Source organism: Microcaecilia unicolor, chromosome 2 (assembly GCF_901765095.1).
Source record: "Microcaecilia unicolor chromosome 2, aMicUni1.1, whole genome shotgun sequence".
NCBI classification, from domain to species: domain Eukaryota; kingdom Metazoa; phylum Chordata; class Amphibia; order Gymnophiona; family Siphonopidae; genus Microcaecilia; species Microcaecilia unicolor.
Genome location: NC_044032.1, coordinates 539,291,219 through 539,308,964, shown reverse-complemented (window position 1 = coordinate 539,308,964; position 17,746 = coordinate 539,291,219). Strand labels below are relative to the sequence as shown.

The 17,746-nt window shown below is 45.8% G+C and overlaps 1 protein-coding gene across 1 annotated transcript in view; it reads right to left on the bottom strand.

The window, feature by feature from the left end:
• UBE2K (ubiquitin conjugating enzyme E2 K) overlaps positions 1 to 15,733 on the bottom strand; it is a 235,377-nt gene extending 219,644 nt beyond the window's left edge. Inside the window, exon 1 of the mRNA XM_030191315.1 lies at positions 15,402 to 15,733. Within this exon, the coding sequence (XP_030047175.1) occupies positions 15,402 to 15,464 (63 nt within the window). The 5' untranslated portion in view covers positions 15,465 to 15,733. The remainder of the gene's footprint in view (positions 1 to 15,401) is intronic.
• Positions 15,734 to 17,746: the final 2,013 nt, after the last annotated feature.

Sequence of the window (17,746 nt, the reverse complement as noted above, 5' to 3'; positions counted from 1 at the left end):
ATGGCCGCTTAAGTGCCGTGCTCCTGACTGCCCACCGCAATAATTAGCGCCCTCGAACGCGAAAGCCTAACGTGCAACCAGAGAAAAACAGCGGCAGAACTAGCGGAGGGGAGAGATCCCGTTAGGGCCATGCAGTAGCGGGCGGACGCCGTCGATCTTTCACAGTTCGCATTCGCGAGCGACGGGTCCAAAAAAAATATGGCGCCTCAAACGCTAGAGGAGACAGCGGACCAAATGGCAGCGGAGATCCCGTTTTCGGGGGATCTGTTTGCAACGCAAGGCCGCGGAGACTCGGAGTGCGCCGGACTACCAGAACTCTGTGGCTGGATTCAAGAGATTCGCGCCGATTTGAAAGCGATGCGCTCAGAGCTGGCTACTCTTGGAAACGATCTAAGAGGAGAGATAAAGGAGCTGGGCCACAGAGTTGAGGAAGTGGAAAACAGCCTGGATGACCATGCGGAGACTCTGGGCTCTTTGGAGAGACAAATAGCCGATGAGCGGCTAGGGCAACAAACAATCAATGATAAACTGGAGGACCTGGAAAACAGGAGTAGACGCCATAACCTCCGATTTCGTGGAGTACCTGAGACCCCGACTTACCAAAATAGTGAAGAGGTGGTACAAAAGATTGTAAGCGCTATACTAGCGGACTCAGCTGACCCGATCCCACCAGAAAATGTAAACCTGGAACGGGCCCACCGGGCACTGGGCACCAATAGACGAAATCTCGCTAAGGACATAATTGCATGTTTCCAGGACTTCAAATTAAAAGAGCGAGTACTAGCTGCGGCTCGAAAAACAACAGATTTTCAATGGGACTCATACCCTATAGAAATTTATCAGGACTTGGCCGCGATCACATTAAAGCGTAGAGCAGACCTCAAGCCACTTACTACCAAACTGAGAGACTTGGGGATTCGCTACCGCTGGAGATACCCGTTTGCGATAGCATTCTACAAAGATGGACAACAGTATCAAATAAAATCACTAGCAGAGGCCCATGAGATTCTTCAGGGAGATCAGCAGGCAGATCCGCCGTCCACGCCAGCTGCCTCACGGCCAGTCCAAGGTCAGCGAACCCACCCAAAATGGCAGAGAGTAGGCCAGAGGCGTCTGCAACGCCAGAAATCAGCGGGTCGCCTCACCTGAGAGATTTCCGGATTGCGGGAGGTTGGATGAAGTATGGCCGGCTGAAGGCTAACGGTACACTCGGGGAAGCGAGTGGAATTGGCTGACTGTTTAACTGTGGGCATTTGGTTGAAAAGTTAGGGTTGAAGATATTATGCCCGGGTTGCTCAGAGGGCTATTAGATAACAGTTAATGTTTGGCTGAGATTGAAGGTGGAAGAGGGCAAGAGGGTCACTTCCCCCCTTGTAAGTTCCGACCTAATTGTGGGATTGGATGTCAAAGTTATGGGGTAGGGTTGAGGGGAGGGGGGAGGAGGGTGGGGAAGCTGAAATTGTTTGGGGTAATATGATATTGGAGGGAGGAGGGTGGGGAAGAGAGGGAAAAGGGACTATCATCTTGGTACACGATAAGGTTCTCAGTAAATTAGATATCACATTACTATACTGCCATGTTTAAATATGTTACCATAAATGTACGGGGTTTAAATTCCCCGCAAAAGCGTAAGCAGATATTTAGAGAAATGCTGCGCCAAAAGGCAGATGTGGTGTTTCTACAAGAGACCCATCTCAAAAGGCAGCATGAACACCTAGAAAAGCATAAACATTATCCCAACATAATCTGTGCATCCAGTATAGAAGATAAAAAAAAAAAAGGGGGGTTTTGATTGCGCTCTCGAGTTCTCACCCTTGGATAATACATAAAACAGTTAAAGATAAAGCGGGCAGATATCTACTGCTGATAGTCTCTAGATGTAATGTGTATTACACTCTATTGTGCGTCTATGCACCCAATGAGGGCCAAAAGGTGTTCCTGGAAGAACTGGAGCGGGTCCTACGGGATCATGTCAAAGGCAATTTGATTGTGGGAGGAGACTTTAATTTGACAACTAACCCACAATTGGATAATTCGGGTGGTGCAGAAAGCTATGCCAAAGGGGAGCGTATGGCCTTTAGGGCATGGATGGCAAGATGGGGACTCATGGACCTATGGCGAGACACTCATGGGTTAGAAAAAGACTATACTCATTATGCACCCACACATAACACATACTCGAGGATTGATTATTGGTTGGGTGATGTGACCATGAGATCCAAAATAGATAAGGTGGAGATAGAATCATGTACCTGGTCAGACCACTCTATGGTAGTATTAACAATGCTATCAGATACTCAGAAGAAAAGGCGAAAGCCCTGGAGATTAAATGAGGCGTTGTTATTAGACCCACAAAATATACCTATAATAGAAAACTATATTATGGAATATATAAAGTATAATGACACGGGAGAGGTGCACCCAGCCCACGTATGGGAGGGCATGAAAGCGGTCCTGAGAGGTCAATTAATAGCTTTACAGTCCCATACCACCAAAAAAAAGATAGAGCAAGAGGCTGACCTGCGAAAAAAGATAGAACTCAGTGAGAGAGCACATAAACGGGACCAGACGGATACAAAAATGTTGCAGGAATTACAACAATATAGGGCCCAGCTTAATGAATTGCAATTATCAGATATAGCGCATCAGATGCAACAAGCCCAGCAAGAACATTTCGAATTTGGGAATAGAGCTAGTAGACTGTTGGCCAACAAATTAAAAAGCAAGCTCAGAGGAATTATATATCGGGTATATATGACGACACGGGTAAACTGTTAACTCAAGCAGAAGAGATACAAACAATATTCTGGGACTATTATAACCAAATATATAAATCAGAGAAGGAAACTGCCCAGGGAGATATAGAGAAATATCTACAGGAGGTCAGGCTCCCAAGACTATCTGAGGAAGCACTTGAAACCCTGTCAAATCCCATGACATTAGAAGAAATTGAGACAGTGATCAGGAAAATGCCTACGAATAAAGCCCCAGGGCCGGATGGCTTTCCCGCGCATTTCTATAAAATGTTTGCCAAATTGCTGGGCCCCTTGTTGCTGAAGGTAATAACATCTTTTGATGAGGCAGGGGAGCTACCATATTCCTGGAGACTGGCCGAAGTAGTCTTAATACAGAAACCGGGAAAAGACCCCCTGAGCTGTGGCTCGTATAGGCCCATATCGCTATTAAATATTGATTATAAAATCTTCACTAAAATCCTTGCAAATAGGTTGCAGAAAATGTTACCACATATTATACATGATGATCAGGCGGGATTTATAGAGGGCAGACAGACGTTTGATAATATCAGATGCCTCTTGCATATCATCCAGCAGGCGTCTGATGAGGCAGACTCGGTAATTTTGTTCTCGGTAGACGCGGAAAAGGCCTTTGACTGAGTGGAATGGTCCTTTTTATTTGCAGTCTTAGAACAGATAGGAATGGGAGGGAGGTTTCTAAAGTGGTTACAATTATTATACACAAGCCCTATGTCAATGCTAAAAATAAATGGTTCTCACACGAAATTGCTGAACCTGGGAAGAGGGACGAGACAGGGTTGTGCAGTTTCTCCTCTGCTTTTTGCACTGTCAATTGAACCCTTAGCTAAGAAGATCAGGGAACACGGGAATATACGGGGAGTAATTAGAGGGAAGCGAGAGCATAAGATTATGCTCTTCGCTGATGATGTGCTGATGACATTGGCTCACCCTGCACAATCGCTTGGGCAGGTGATGGAGGAGTTGCAACAATATGGGAAGATGTCGGGATTTAAAATAAATGTAAATAAATCAGAGATACTTAATCTTACCATGCCTCAGGATGAGGCCCAGAGGTTGAAAGCATTATATCCAATTCAATGGGCAACCAAAACAATCAGATATCTAGGCATAATGGTCACATCTAGGATTGAGAACATAGTTCAGGAAAATTTCCCAAAGAAACTGAGGGAGTTGTTCGAGGAGCTGGACAGATGGGAAGGCCTAACAATAACATGGCTGGGTAGAATTCAGGCCGTAAAGATGATGCTCTTACCTAAATTGCTGTACTTGTTTCTGGCACTCCCCATTGCCGATTCCCCGAGCTTTCTTTCAACAACTAAATAAGAAAATGTTTGCATATATTTGGAGAAAGAGACCACCAAGGGTACGAAGGAGTATGATGTTTTCAAACTCCAGCAAAGGGTGGAATGGGAGTCCCTAATTTTTATCTGCATTACCAGGCAGCACAACTTAGGATTCTAGCGGGGTGGGATTCAATGAACAACAAGAAGTGGCTACATTGGGAAAGAGCGTGGCTGGGGACCCGATACCTGAAGGACATACTATGGGGCCCGGGAAGGGAGATCTTAGCAGCAGCAGGGAAAGTCCCGATGGGTCTCAAACACTTACTAAATACATGGCTCCAAGTCAGGAGAAAGGTGTTTCCAGATAGAAAGTACTTTCTACAGATGGCTATACGAGGTGCACCGGGCTTTCCCCTTGGAGTAGAAGAGAGAACGTACTCAATATGGGCCAAGAAAGGGCTTGATAGACTAGGACAGCTATGGAGTAATGGAGAAATAAAATCCTTTGAAGATTTGCAGGAAGAGTTTGATCTAGAGGAAAGAGACCTGGTATTTTATGTCTGCTTAAGGAGTTACATTTTGAAACGAGCCAGGGATGAACTAGAACTGACTGAGACAGGGTTGGAGCAAGCGATGAGAGGGGGGGATGGGAAAGGTAGCATAACACGCTTGTATAGAGCATTACTCCTCCTCTCGTCACCCCAAGGCTTTTATACGAGGCGATGGGAGGAAGATCTCCAGGCACAGTATTCGGAGGAATGGTGGGCGGCTGGGTATAGACATCTGTTGAAACTGACCGTTGCCCAGCCATTGGCAGAAAACGGATATAAAATTTTGTATAGATGGTATTATACGCCGATGCGATTACATAAAATTTATCCACAGATTACAACAGACTGTTGGAGAGAATGTGGGGGACGAGGGACATTTTGGCACATCTGGTGGGATTGTCCCCAGGTTCAGGGGTTTTGGACCGAGATTTTAGACATGATATATGACATGTTAAAGATAAAATACCCAGCTCAAGCCCAATATTGCTTACTGAATGTACGCCCAGGGAAGAGCCCTATACATCTCCTGGGAGCAGCTAAAATAGCGCTAGCTCAAGCCTGGAGACAGAAGGAAGTCCCCAGAATGCAGATAATAAAAGGTAGACTGCACCATCTCTATCAAATGTCAAAGTTGACAGCTATCCGTAAAGGGCAAATACAACAATTCCAAAAAATATGGCATGTGTATGAACAATGGAAAGGAATTTAATGAGGCTATGTTATGTACCGATGATGGGTGGGGGGGAGGGGGGATAAGGGAAGTTTAGGGGATCAAAAATATCTGATGTAATTGGAGGTTGGGAATATTTATGTCATGTTTATGTAATGACTATCACATTCTATTGAAGAGCGTTTATTTTTTGTATTAAGGAAAAAGAAAATTGATGTTACTATACCAAATTGTGTATACTGTTGGCTAAGTTGTATTGGAGCTAAAGAATTTGGTTGTCATTTGTGATATGCAATTATTCATTAATAAAAAAATTGTTAAAAAAAAAAAAAAAGAAAGTGCAAAACCCCAAAGAGAGAAACTTCACTGGCTCCCACTAAAAGAACACACTGCATTCAAGATCTGCATGATTGTACACAAAATCATTCACGCAGATGCCCCAATCTACATGCTAAACCTCGTGGACCTACCTCCCAGAAACGCCACAAAGTCATCCCGCAAATTTCTCAATTTGCACTTCCCCAGCTGTAAAGGACTAAAATACAAGCTGATGCACGCCACTACCTTTTCTTACATGAGCACTCAGTTATGGAATGCACTACCAACAGACTTGAAAACAATCAACGAAATAACCAACTTTCGCAAATCTCTGAAGACATATTTCTTCAACAAAGCTTACAAAGAGAACCTACAGTCCCTACTAATCCACTTCACTAACCCACCCAACTATGAAAGTCCACCTCTACACTTACCTGCTTAATACTTTCCTTCTTTCTTCCCTTACTTAATCTTTGCACATTATTAATTGTATCTGACATCCTGGAATAACAATGTCATAACAAAACTACGTAAGCCACATTGAGCCTGCAAATAGGTGGGAAAATGTGGGATACAAATGCAAATAAATAAATAAATAAATAAAAATACCTCTAGCAGGTATTCTCCGAGGACAGCAGGCTGATTGTTCTCACATGTGGGTGACGTCCACGGCAGCCCCAGGATCGGAAAATCTTCCTAGCAACAAAGCTTGCTAGAGTCTTCTCGCGCACGTGTGCGCACACCGCGAATGTGCAGCCATCTTCCAGCCCGTCGCGCGAGAGTCCCGCTTCAGTCAACTTATAAAGCAAAACCAAAAAAAAGGAACAACTCCAAAGGGGAGTCGGGCGGGTTTGTGAGAACAATCAGCCTGCTGTCCTCAGAGAATACCTGCTACGGGTAACTTCGCTTTCTCCGAGGACAAGCAGGCTGCTTGTTCTCATATGTGGGGTACCCCTAGCATCCAGGCTCACTCAAAACAATAAAGTGGTCAATTGGACCTCGCAACGGCGAGGACGTAACAGAGATTGACCTACGAAGAAACATCTGAGAGTGCAGCCTGGAACAAAAGAAAAATGGGCCTAGGGGGGTGGAGTTGGATTCTAAACCCCAAACAGATTCTGCAGCACCAACTGCCCAAACCAACTGTCGCGTCGGCTATCCTGCTGAAGGCAGTAATGAGATGTGAATGTGTGGACTGATGACCACGTCGCAGCCTTACAAATCTCTTCGATTGTGGCTGACTTCAAGTGGGCCACTGACGCTGCCATGGCTCTAACACTATGAGCCGTGACATGACCCTCAAGAGTCAGCCCAGCTTGGGCGTAAGTGAAGGAAATGCAATCTGCTAGCCAATTGGAAATGGTGCATTTCCCCTACAGCCACTCCCCTTCTGTTGGGGTCGAAAGAAAAACATTTGGGCGGACTGTCTGAAGGGGCTTGTCCGCTCCACATAGAAGGCCAATGCTCTCTTGCAGTCCAATGTGTGCAACTGACGTTCAGCAAGGCGGGTATGAGGATGGGGAAAGAATGTTGGCAAGACAATTGACTGGTTCAGATGGAACTCCAACAACACCTTTGGCAAGAACTTAGGGTGAGTGCGAACTACTCTGTTATGATGAAATTTAGCATAGGGTGCATGGGCTACCAAGGCTTGGAGCTCATTGACTCTACGAGCTGAAGTAACAGCCACCAAGAAAATGACCTTCCAGGTCAAGTACTTCAGATGGCAGGAATTCAGTGGCTCAAAAGGAGGTTTCATCAGCTGGGTGAAAACGACATTGAGATCCCATGACACTGTGGGAGGTTTGACAGGGGGCTTTGACAAAAGAAAACCTCTCATGAATCGAACAACTAAAGGCTGTCCAGAGATAGGCTTACCCTCCACACAATAATGATAAGCACTAATAGCACTTAAGACCAGACTCTGACAAGTGCAGAAGGTATTCAAGCAGGGTCTGTGTAGGACAAGAACGAGGATCTTGGGCCTTGCTATCACACCAGATGGCAAACCTCCTCCATTTAAAAGAGTAACACCTCTTTGTGGAATCTTTCCTGGAAGCAAGTAAGACTCGGGAGACACCCTCAGAAAGACCCAAGGAGGCGAAGTCTATGCCCTCAACATCCAGGCCATGAGAGGCAGAGACTGGAGGTTGGGATGCAGAAGCGCCCCCTCGTTCTGAGTGATGAGGGTTGGAAAACACTCCAATCTCAACGGTTCTTCAGAGGATAACTCCAGAAGAAGAGGGAACCAAATCTGACACGGCCAGAAAGGAGCAATCAGAATCATGGTTCTGCAATCTTGCTTGAGTTTCAGCAAAGACTTCCTCACCAGAAGTATGGGAGGATATGCATACAGAAGGCCCCTCCCACAATGAAGGAAAAAGGCATCCGACGCTAGTCTGTCTTGGGCCTGAAGCCTGGAACAGAACTGAGGGACCTTGTGATTGGTCTGAGTGGCAAAAAGATCTACCGAGGGGGTGCCCCACTCTCGGAAGATCTTGCAAACCACGCCCGAGTTGAGCAACCACTCGTGAGGTTACATTATCCTGCTCAACCTGTCGGCCAGACTGTTGTTTACGCCTGCCAGATACGTGGCTTGGAGAAACATGCCGTGACGGCGAGCCCAAAGCCACATCTGGACGGCTTCCCGACACATGGGGCAAGATCCGGTGCCCCCTGCTTGTTGACATAGTACATGGCAACCTGATTGTCTGAATTTGAATAATTTTATTGGACAGCCAATCTCTGAAAGCCTTTAGAGAGTTCCAGATTGCTCGCAACTCCAGGAGATTGATCTGAAGACCTGTTTCCTGGAGGGACAAAAGTCCTTGAGTGTGAAGCCCATCTACATGGGCTCCCTACCCCAGGAGAGATGCATCCGTTGTCAGCACTTTCTGTGGCTGAGGAATTTGAAAGGGACATCCCAAGGTCAAATTGGATCAAATTGTCCACCATAGCAGGGAATTGTGAAAAGAGGTGGACAACTGGATTGCATCCTCTAGATCCCCTGCAGCTTGATACCACTGGGAAGCTAGGGTCCACTGAGCTGATCTCATGTGAAGATGGGCCATGGGAGTCACATGAACTGTGGAGGCCATATGGTCAAGGACCCTCAATATCTGCCGAGCTGTGATCTGCCGAGACGCTCTGGCCAAGGAAACCAGCGACAGAAGATTGTCTGTCCTCGCTTTGGGGAAGTAGGCATGAGCCGTCTGCGAGTCCAACAGGGCTCCTATGAACTCTAGTCTCTGAACTAGAAGAAGGTGGGACTTTGGGTGATTTATGACAAACCCCAGTAGCTCCAGGAGTTGAACAGTCATCTGCATGGACTGTAGAGCTCCGGCCTCTGAGGTGTTCTTCACCAGCCAATCGTCGAGATAAGGGAACACATGCACTCTCAGCCTGCGTAGCGACGCTGCAACGACCGCCAGACATTTGGTGAACGCCCGGGGCGCAGAGGCGAGCCCAAAGGGCAGCACACAATACTGAAAGTGCTGTGTTCCCAGACGGAATCGAAGATACTGCCTGTGGGCTGCCAGTATCGGGATGTGTGTATAAGCATCCTTTAAGTCCAGAGAGCATAGCCAGTCGTTTTTCTGAATCATGGGAAGAAGGGTGCCCAGGGAAAGCATCCTGAACTTTTCTCGGATCAGATATTTGTTCAGGGCCCTTAGGTCTCGACCGCATTGGCACTGAGAAGAGCGGAGAGTTCCTCTGCAAGTACCTGCCTGTGCTGGAAGCTGAAGGACTGAGCTCCCATTGGGCAATTTTGAGGTTTGGAGATCAAATTGAGGGAGTATCCTAGCCGGACTATTTGGAGAGCCCACCGATCGGAGGTTATAAGAGGCCACCTTTGGTGAAAAAATGCTAACCTTCCCCCGACCGGTAGATCGTCTGGCACGGACACTTTTACTGCGGCTATGCTCACCTGGAGCCAGTCAAAAGCCCGTCCCTTGCTTTTGCTGGGGAGCTGCAGGGGCCTGTCGAGGCGCACACTGTTGATTTGAACGAGCGCGCTGGGGTTGAGCCTGAGCAGGCTGTCGGGAAGGTGGATTGTACCTACGCTTATTATAAGTATAGGGAGCATTCCTCCTTCCCCCGTAAAAACATCTACCTGATGAGGTAGATGCTGAAGGCACCCAGTGGAAAGTTTGTCAAGTCCAGTTTCCCGCTGGTGGAGCTGCTCTACCACCTGCTTGACTTTCTCGCCAAAAATATTATCCCCTCAGCAAGGAACATCCGCAAGCCACTGCTGGACTTGATTGTCCAGGTCAGAGGCACACAGCATCACTATACCCTGAGCAGCAGCCCTGGATGCCACATCAAAAGAGTCGTAAGTACCCCTGGACAGGAATTTACGACACGCCTTCAGCTGCTTGACCACCTCCTGAAAAGGCTTGGCCTGCTCCGAAGGGAGGTGATCGACCAAGTCCGCCAGTTGCTTCACATTATTCCGCAAGTGGATACTCGTGTAGAGCTGGAACGACTGAATCTGCTTGAGGACATTATGCAGAGGAACAGTGGACTCCTTAGGTGGCGAAGGATAGTCCAGGACCTTGAACACCTCGGCCCTGGGCTCATCCTCAGATACCACAGGGAAGGGAATGGCCGTAGACATTTCCCGCACAAAGGAAGAGAAAGACAGACTCTCCGGGGGAGAAAGCTTTCTCTCTGGCGAAGGAGTAGGGTCAGAGGGAAGACCACAAGGCTCCTCAGAAGAGAAATATCTTGGGTCCTCCTTCCCAGGAGGCCTCTCCCTCGGTGTCGGACATGAGTTCTCTAATTGCAGTCTGAAGCTGGGCCCGTCTCGACGCCGAGGAACCATGCCCTCGATAGCGATGTCAAAAAGTCGACTCCCATGCCGGCGGCGATGAAGCTCCCTCCATCGACGTCGACGGGGAGTCAACTTGGGTGGCAGCCGAGGCCGACGCCGCAAGTGGCACAAACGTCGGAGACCTCACCACAGGCAGAGAGCTGGCCGCCGCATCTATCAACGGTACCGTGGGCGCAAGCAGCCCCGGTACCGTAACAGACGGTCGCAGCAGCCCTTCCAGAATCCGTGGAAGAATGGCTCAGAGCCGCTCGTCAAGAGTGTCTGTCGAGAAAGGCTGTGGGATCGCTGCAGGAGTCGAAGCCAGAATCTGCCAAGGACGAGAAGGCAGTACCGGGCTGTTCGGAGACCGGCGCATTGCCACCTCTTGAATGGAGGGTGAGGAACAGCTCAAATGCGAGCTGATACGAACAACACGAAGAAAAAACTCAGCGAAAAACCCACCGAAGTGAAGGCTCTTCTTCTCTGGGGCAACAGAGCAACCGGAAAACAGCTGCCCTGACCGCAGGGAAAAAAAAAGAAGACTGAAGCGGGACTCAGATGGCCGCACACCCGAAGGCTCTAGCAAGCTTTGTTGCTAGGGAGATTTTCCGGACCTGGGAATGCAGTGGATGTCACCCACATGTGGGAACAAGCAGCCTGCTTGTCCTCGGAGAAAACATTCACTCCAACTGTTCATAGAAACCATTATCTTCAGACATCACAAAACTTTTCACTTTCAGCACTGTACTTTTTATTATTATTTCAGAAGGGCACGGAGGTCTTTTTATTTTCCCACTATACATTTGAGAAGAGAGCAAATCTTATATATCAAGACTCCACCTATTAATTTAAAGACCTATTGTCTCCCCCCCCCCCCCCCAAGAAAAAAGTAACATAAAATACTCAGAGAATACCTATCATCTAATATTCTGACTTTGCCTTTTCATTCAACTTCTCCCCTCATCATCAGTTACCTTGCAGCCTACTAGGCTCTTAAAAGTCACAAACTGCTGCAGATCCAACAAACTTTCTCAAATGGGGAAAAGCTATCTTCAAAATATAGTTAAGCTACTAAGTATAAAGAACTAAGCAGATGAAAACCTGAATGACTTGGGCTCAGATGAAAGATCATCACATAAAACAAAGGAAGATTTGAGCATATTGTTTATGGGGTGGTCCTAAGAATTTGAGGATAAGTGAGATCATAACCACTTCATCACCTTGGTGACAAAAGCCACATGCCTCATCCTGTACTTTCACAAAGAATCACAGAAAATGACAGCGGATCAAGACCAGATGGTCTATCCAGTCTACCCATCTACTATCTCTTCCTCTCCCTAAGAGATGCCTCGTACTTATCTCATCTCCACCACCTCCACTGGAAGGTCATTCCACACATCCACTACCCTTTCCGTAAAGAAGTATTTCCTTACATTACTTCTATCCCTTTTAACTTTATCTTATGCCCTCTCATTCCAGAGTTTCCTTTCATTTGAAAGGGATTTGCCTCCGCATTTAAGCCACAGAGATATTTAAATGGCTATCATATTTCCTCTCTCGTCTTTCTTCTGAAGTATACATATTGAGGTTTGAGTCTGTCTCCATACGTTTTTATCATAGAGACCATTAACTCATTTTAGTAGCCACCCTCTGGACCTTTTTGAAGATGCGGTCTCCAGAGCTGTCCACAGGGCTTCACGAGAGACTTATAAAGAGGAACTATCACCTCCTTTGTCCTGCTGGCCATTCCTCCCCCTATACACCCAAATGTATCCTGCAGCTCACAGGCAGCCAGCATCAGGCTACATCCTCTGCCACTTCGGTGCTGGATGCAAAATTTGAACCACTAAAGGCCTGGATCTGCAGGGGGGGGGGGGGGGGGGGAGAGGGGGATACATGTGCATCAGAGGTGCTGCAGTGGGAGAAAGGAGAAAAGTAAAGTGCATGCTGCTGATGGCCCTGCCGTCTGCAGCTTGAACCAAACTGCCCATTGCCATGTGTTATACCAGCAAAACCTAAGACCCAAGTCTGATTTTTTTTTTAAATGCCATGGTGACCTAGCACCTGCAGTTTGTCAAGCTCTGCAAGACTGTATAGCCAAATGGGGTGCTTGTGCCCTTATGTGCACAGCTTCTTAAGACAGCAGTAGCCAAGAACTCAAGACTAGCTATCATGTCTCTCTTACCCCTGGTATACCCGTTGGGCATTTGGGAAAAGATTCACACTGGAAGGTCAACTATAAAAAGTATTTTTATTCTTAGGCATTTATAAATTCCAGACTTGGGTGCTTATTGTCCAGCTACTTAGGGGTTCTATGACAATCAAGAACAAAAAAAATCTGTGTTCAGTGTCTTTATGACACAGGTACCATTACTGTGAGTTGGTCTGGTAGAATTCAATATGTACATTTGTGTCACTTGAGTCATAAATGCAAAAAAAGGCACAAAAACAGCAGACAAGACAAGCTGGGGCAGAAGGAGACACTAAGGGGTCTTTTTACTAAGCTGTGGTAACAAGTAGCCTTAGTGAGCCCTTAACATGTTTTTCCTCAACTGTAAGTCCATTTTTACCTCAGCCATAAATAGCTAATTTTCTATTTTTCCTAAAGTGGTGTGGTAGCTGTGCTAGTCCACATTTAAAGATAATAAATAGAAAAAAACAAAACACAAAAGAAAATGTTAGTCCAATAAAAAAGGTATCATTTTCTTTTCTATGTTTTGATTTTTTTTCTACTTATTACCTATTTTTTCTAGTAATGGCCATGCACTAATGTTGCCATTAGTGTGCAACCATTAAAATATAGTTACCTTGGGATACTGACACCTATTTTGTAGGCAGTAAGGGCTGTCACCCCAGTAATCCTGCGCCAACCAGTTAGCATGTGGTAATGTGGGTGCACTAACTGATTGTCACAGGTAACACTACTGTCTGGCCCCAGACACGCCCCCACCAACAAAAATTTAAAATATTTTTTTTTACCACGTAAGTAGTGCATGCTGATTTGGACCTTACTGCGGGATGCCTGAGCGCATCCTGCAGCAAGCCATTTTAAGCTGAAGTAAAAGGGACCCTAACATAAGTGTGTGTGTGTGTGGGGGGGGGGTTAATGTTTATTTGATATCTAAAACCAGAAACTTCAACTACGGTCTAGTAGTCCAACATATACAGCAAAACATACAACACTACTGCTTTTGGAAATTAAATAGAGAAGGGTGGAAGATTCAAACCCTAGATACGATGGGAAAACTGAACTAAGTTTTGAGAAATAACTTGGTTATATATGACAAAGTCTGGACCTCTTCTTAAGAATTCCACAAATGCTACTGGCCAGGTGACATGTCTAACAGTCTGTTCCTAGTAAAGTCGCTAATTGGAGACAGGTGGTCTATGGTGCGTCCACACCTTGAGTACTGCGTTCAATTCTGGTCACTGTATCTCAAAAAAAAAAAGATATAGCAGAATTAGAAAAGGTTCAAACATGAGCAACCAAAATGATAAAGGGGATGGAACTCCTCCCATATGATGAAAGGCTAAAGAGGTTAGGGCTCTTCAGCTTGGAAAAAAAAGACGACTGTGACTGAGATCTATAAAATCTTGAGTGGTGTACTACAGGTAAAAGTAAATCGATTATTTAGTCTTTCAAAAAGTACAAAGACTAGGGGACACTCAATGAAATTACTTGGAAATACTTTAAAAACACAGGAAGAAATATTTTTTCACACTAAGAATAGTTAAGCTCTCACTGTCGGAGGATGTAGTAATGGCACATAGTGCATCCACATTACCACATGCTAACTGGTTAGCACAGGATTACTGGGGTGACAGCCCTTAACTGCCTACAAAATAGGTGTCAGTATCCCATGGTAATATTTTAATGGTTGCACACTAATGGCAACATAAACATAAAGGAATCCTGTTCAGAAGGAATGGATCCTCAGAAACGTAGCCGAGATTGGGTGGCAGAGCCGGTGGTGGGAGGCAGGGGTAGTGCTGGGCAGACTTCTACGGTCTGTGCCCTGAAAATAGCAGATACAAATCAAGGTCAGGTATACAAAAAGTAGCACATATGAGTTTATCTTGTTGGGCAGACTGGATGGACCGTGCAGGTCTTTTTCTGCCATCATCTACTATGTTACTATATTAGTGCATGGCCATTACTAGAAAAAATGGGTAATAAAAAAAAATCAAAACCTAGAAAAGAAAATGTTAGGCCTATAAAAAAAATAAAAAAAAAGATATATTTACTTTTCTCTGTTTTTGTTTCTATTTATTGCCTTTAAAAGTGGACTAACACAGTTACCACGCCACTTTAGGAAAAACAGAAAATTAGCCATTACAGTTGGGGAAAAACATGTTAAGGACTTACTATGTCTACTTTTTACCACAGATTAGTAAAAAGACCCCTTAGAGGCATATTTTCAAAGCACTTTGGGAGGCTAAGTTCCATAGGTTTCTATGGAACTTTGGGAGGCTAAGTGCTTTGAAAATGAGCCCCTTAGTGTCTCCTTCCAAGGTCTTGGTTGTACGTACAATATTAATGCTGAATAAAGATTGAGACTCCAGAGTAAAAAATTAATAAGTAAAAAAAGAATTAAGTACCAGGTGGGGAAGAGGGCTCGGATAAAAACCCTAGGAAAGTTCAAGAAAGCTTCCCACAAAAAAAGTAGCTAATCCAACCAACCTGCTCAGTTATTTACACACCCGACCGAGAGCTAGAATTTCAGCCGGCAATTGTTTTTATCTCATTATGTTTCCGGAAGCGGCTTTTATGGCGTAAGTTCAGCCCACAATATCAGCACACACACCCTGTCGCCTCCTCCCCGAATAAGGCCTGGCAAATAAACATAAACAGGTTCCTGCCGGCATGATGGCCTTAAAAGCAGAGCTTTCTAGAGTAGCAGTGAGTTGAAACCTAGCTGGCAGCTACCGTTAAATTTCGAATAGCCGCGTGAGCGGCGGGGGGTGGGGACTGGGGAGGCAGTGTCTCACCTCCTCACTCTTCAGCACTTCCTTGAACTCACGCTTGATCCGCTGCACTGCGATGTTGGCCATCTCTGACTGCCGGCCTCTGCGGCTCCTGCTCTCCGCCGGCGGCGCACTGCCACCCTACACACTCTCTCTCTCTTTGCCACTCTCTCTTTGCTCTCCTTGCCTCTGCAGCAGCACCAGCTCCGCCCTGTTTAGCTCTTCCGACCCAGGCCGCGAGTTCTACCACTCGCCTCCGCCTCTCTATGGCCTTTTTTTTCTCTCCGAATAATAGTCACCGACAGGAAACCTAACAAAAATGGCGGCTGGGCCGCGCCTGCGCATTCCGCGGAGGAACTTTGCCACAGGAAAGACTTGCCTACTTCGCTCACGTGTTTTTACGCTTTCCCAGCAGGCCATGCGGGGTACCACCGCCACAACTTTTTGCTACTACCGTCATACGTCCTTTCTTTCTCCAGGGCTCGCTTATTATTATTATCTGTTTTTCCTCGACTCCTCTTGACGCGCGCTCTTAGTTTACTATTATTATCCTCAGAGATGCATAGGAAAGACCGTTCCAAGGAGTGCGATTTTTCAAATGGTGGTTATGAATCTAGAAAGTATTAGTTTGCAAATTACAGACAGAATTGAAATGATAGTTGCTTTTCTTTGATGCCCCTGAAAGCAGATTAAAAAAAAAAAAAGAAGTAATTGAAGATTTTGAAAGGAACGTCCTTAAGTAACCAAGCAGGTATCATGTCAGTAAATTCTAGGGGCTGAAAGTAATCCTCGGCCCTGCAGGGATGGGACAGGAAGGCAAAGTACTCAGAAAGATGTGTTCAGATTGCTTCCTACTTGTCGCGTCTTGGTAAAATCCAGATCCCCCGGATCCTCAGAGTGCCATAGATCAGCAGCAGGCAAGCAGGGCCTCATAGAAGGCACCACAAAAACCGTGAACTCCTCTTTCTAACGAGCAACTACCAACTGCGTTAAAAAGGGCAGTGCTGTGTGCGTTGCTAAAGAACAATTTTGACCAGGACAAACTTGAAAATTACTGGCCAGTATCTAACATCCCATTTTTAGGGAAAATTATAGAACAGTCTGTGATCAACTCAGTGATTGACTAGATCAGCGTTTCTCAAACTTTGCGCCGCAGCATCCCAATGTGCCATGGTGAACTCACAGGGGTGCCAAGGAGCAGATAAGAGTTCACACATCGAGCACCGGAGCAGGGAGCGCTCCCGCCCACCCGCAATAATCCAGCTATGAGTCTACGTTGCTGATGTGAGCTACACATGGCTGGGGCAAGGTGCTGATCACAGCTCGGCTGTGATTGGTCACAGAGCCTATCTGGCTCCTAAAAGAGCGATCCTGATTGGGAAACAAGGAGTGAAGCTTCTATGGGTACCTAACAGAAGTGGGGACATACATCAAAATCTCATTTGGGAAATATGAACTCAAATCACAAGTCAGCTCGATTCAACGCATACTCTGATCCCCCAAATCCAAGCAACCTTCAAGAGCAGCTTCTATCACTTGTGACAACTACAGTGCCTATCTCCTTACATTGAGAAGGCAAGCCTTGTCTCAGTTATGCATGCCATGATAACATCAATACTGGATTATTGTAATGCACTCTACACTGGTCTGACAACAAAGGGTTTGTACCGGCTCCAATTGATTCAGAATGCTGCAGCAAGACTAATAGAAGTTTGTAAGCGACATGACCACATCACACCATTTTTGCATAAACTTCACTGGCTACCAGTACAATACAGAGCCAAGTTTAAAACTCTCTGTTTGACCTTCAAGGAGTGGAGGAGTAGCCTAGTGGTTAGTGCAGTGGACTTTGATCCTGGGGAACTGGGTTCAATTCCCACTGCAGCTCCTTGTGACTGTGGGCAAGTCACTTAACCCTCCATTGCCCAAGGTACAAAATAAGTACCTGTATATATGTAAACCGCTTTGAATGTAGTTGCAAAATACCACAAAAAGACGGTATATCAAGTCCCATTTCCCTTCCCTTATGTTTCAATAATTTTTATTGATGATCAACAAAATAACAAAGATTAGACAATTCTATTTGGAACAAGCAAATAACTCCACTTTGTCTTATATCTTATGATCAAGAATTTGCATTTTCTCCCTCCCACCCCCATATCTTTTATGCTTCAATCTGCTCATTAATCCTCAATATGGGCTACAATTCTTACAGAATGCGTAGAATCAACTGGCGCTGCACTTTCAACACAGAGCACAATATAATAACAGATGTGTAGCTGTGCTCTGCAGCACCAACTACCAGGTAGCCCTCTTCAAATTCCTTTCTATTCCCCTCCCTCCCCTTCCCCTTTATCCCCCTTTTTATT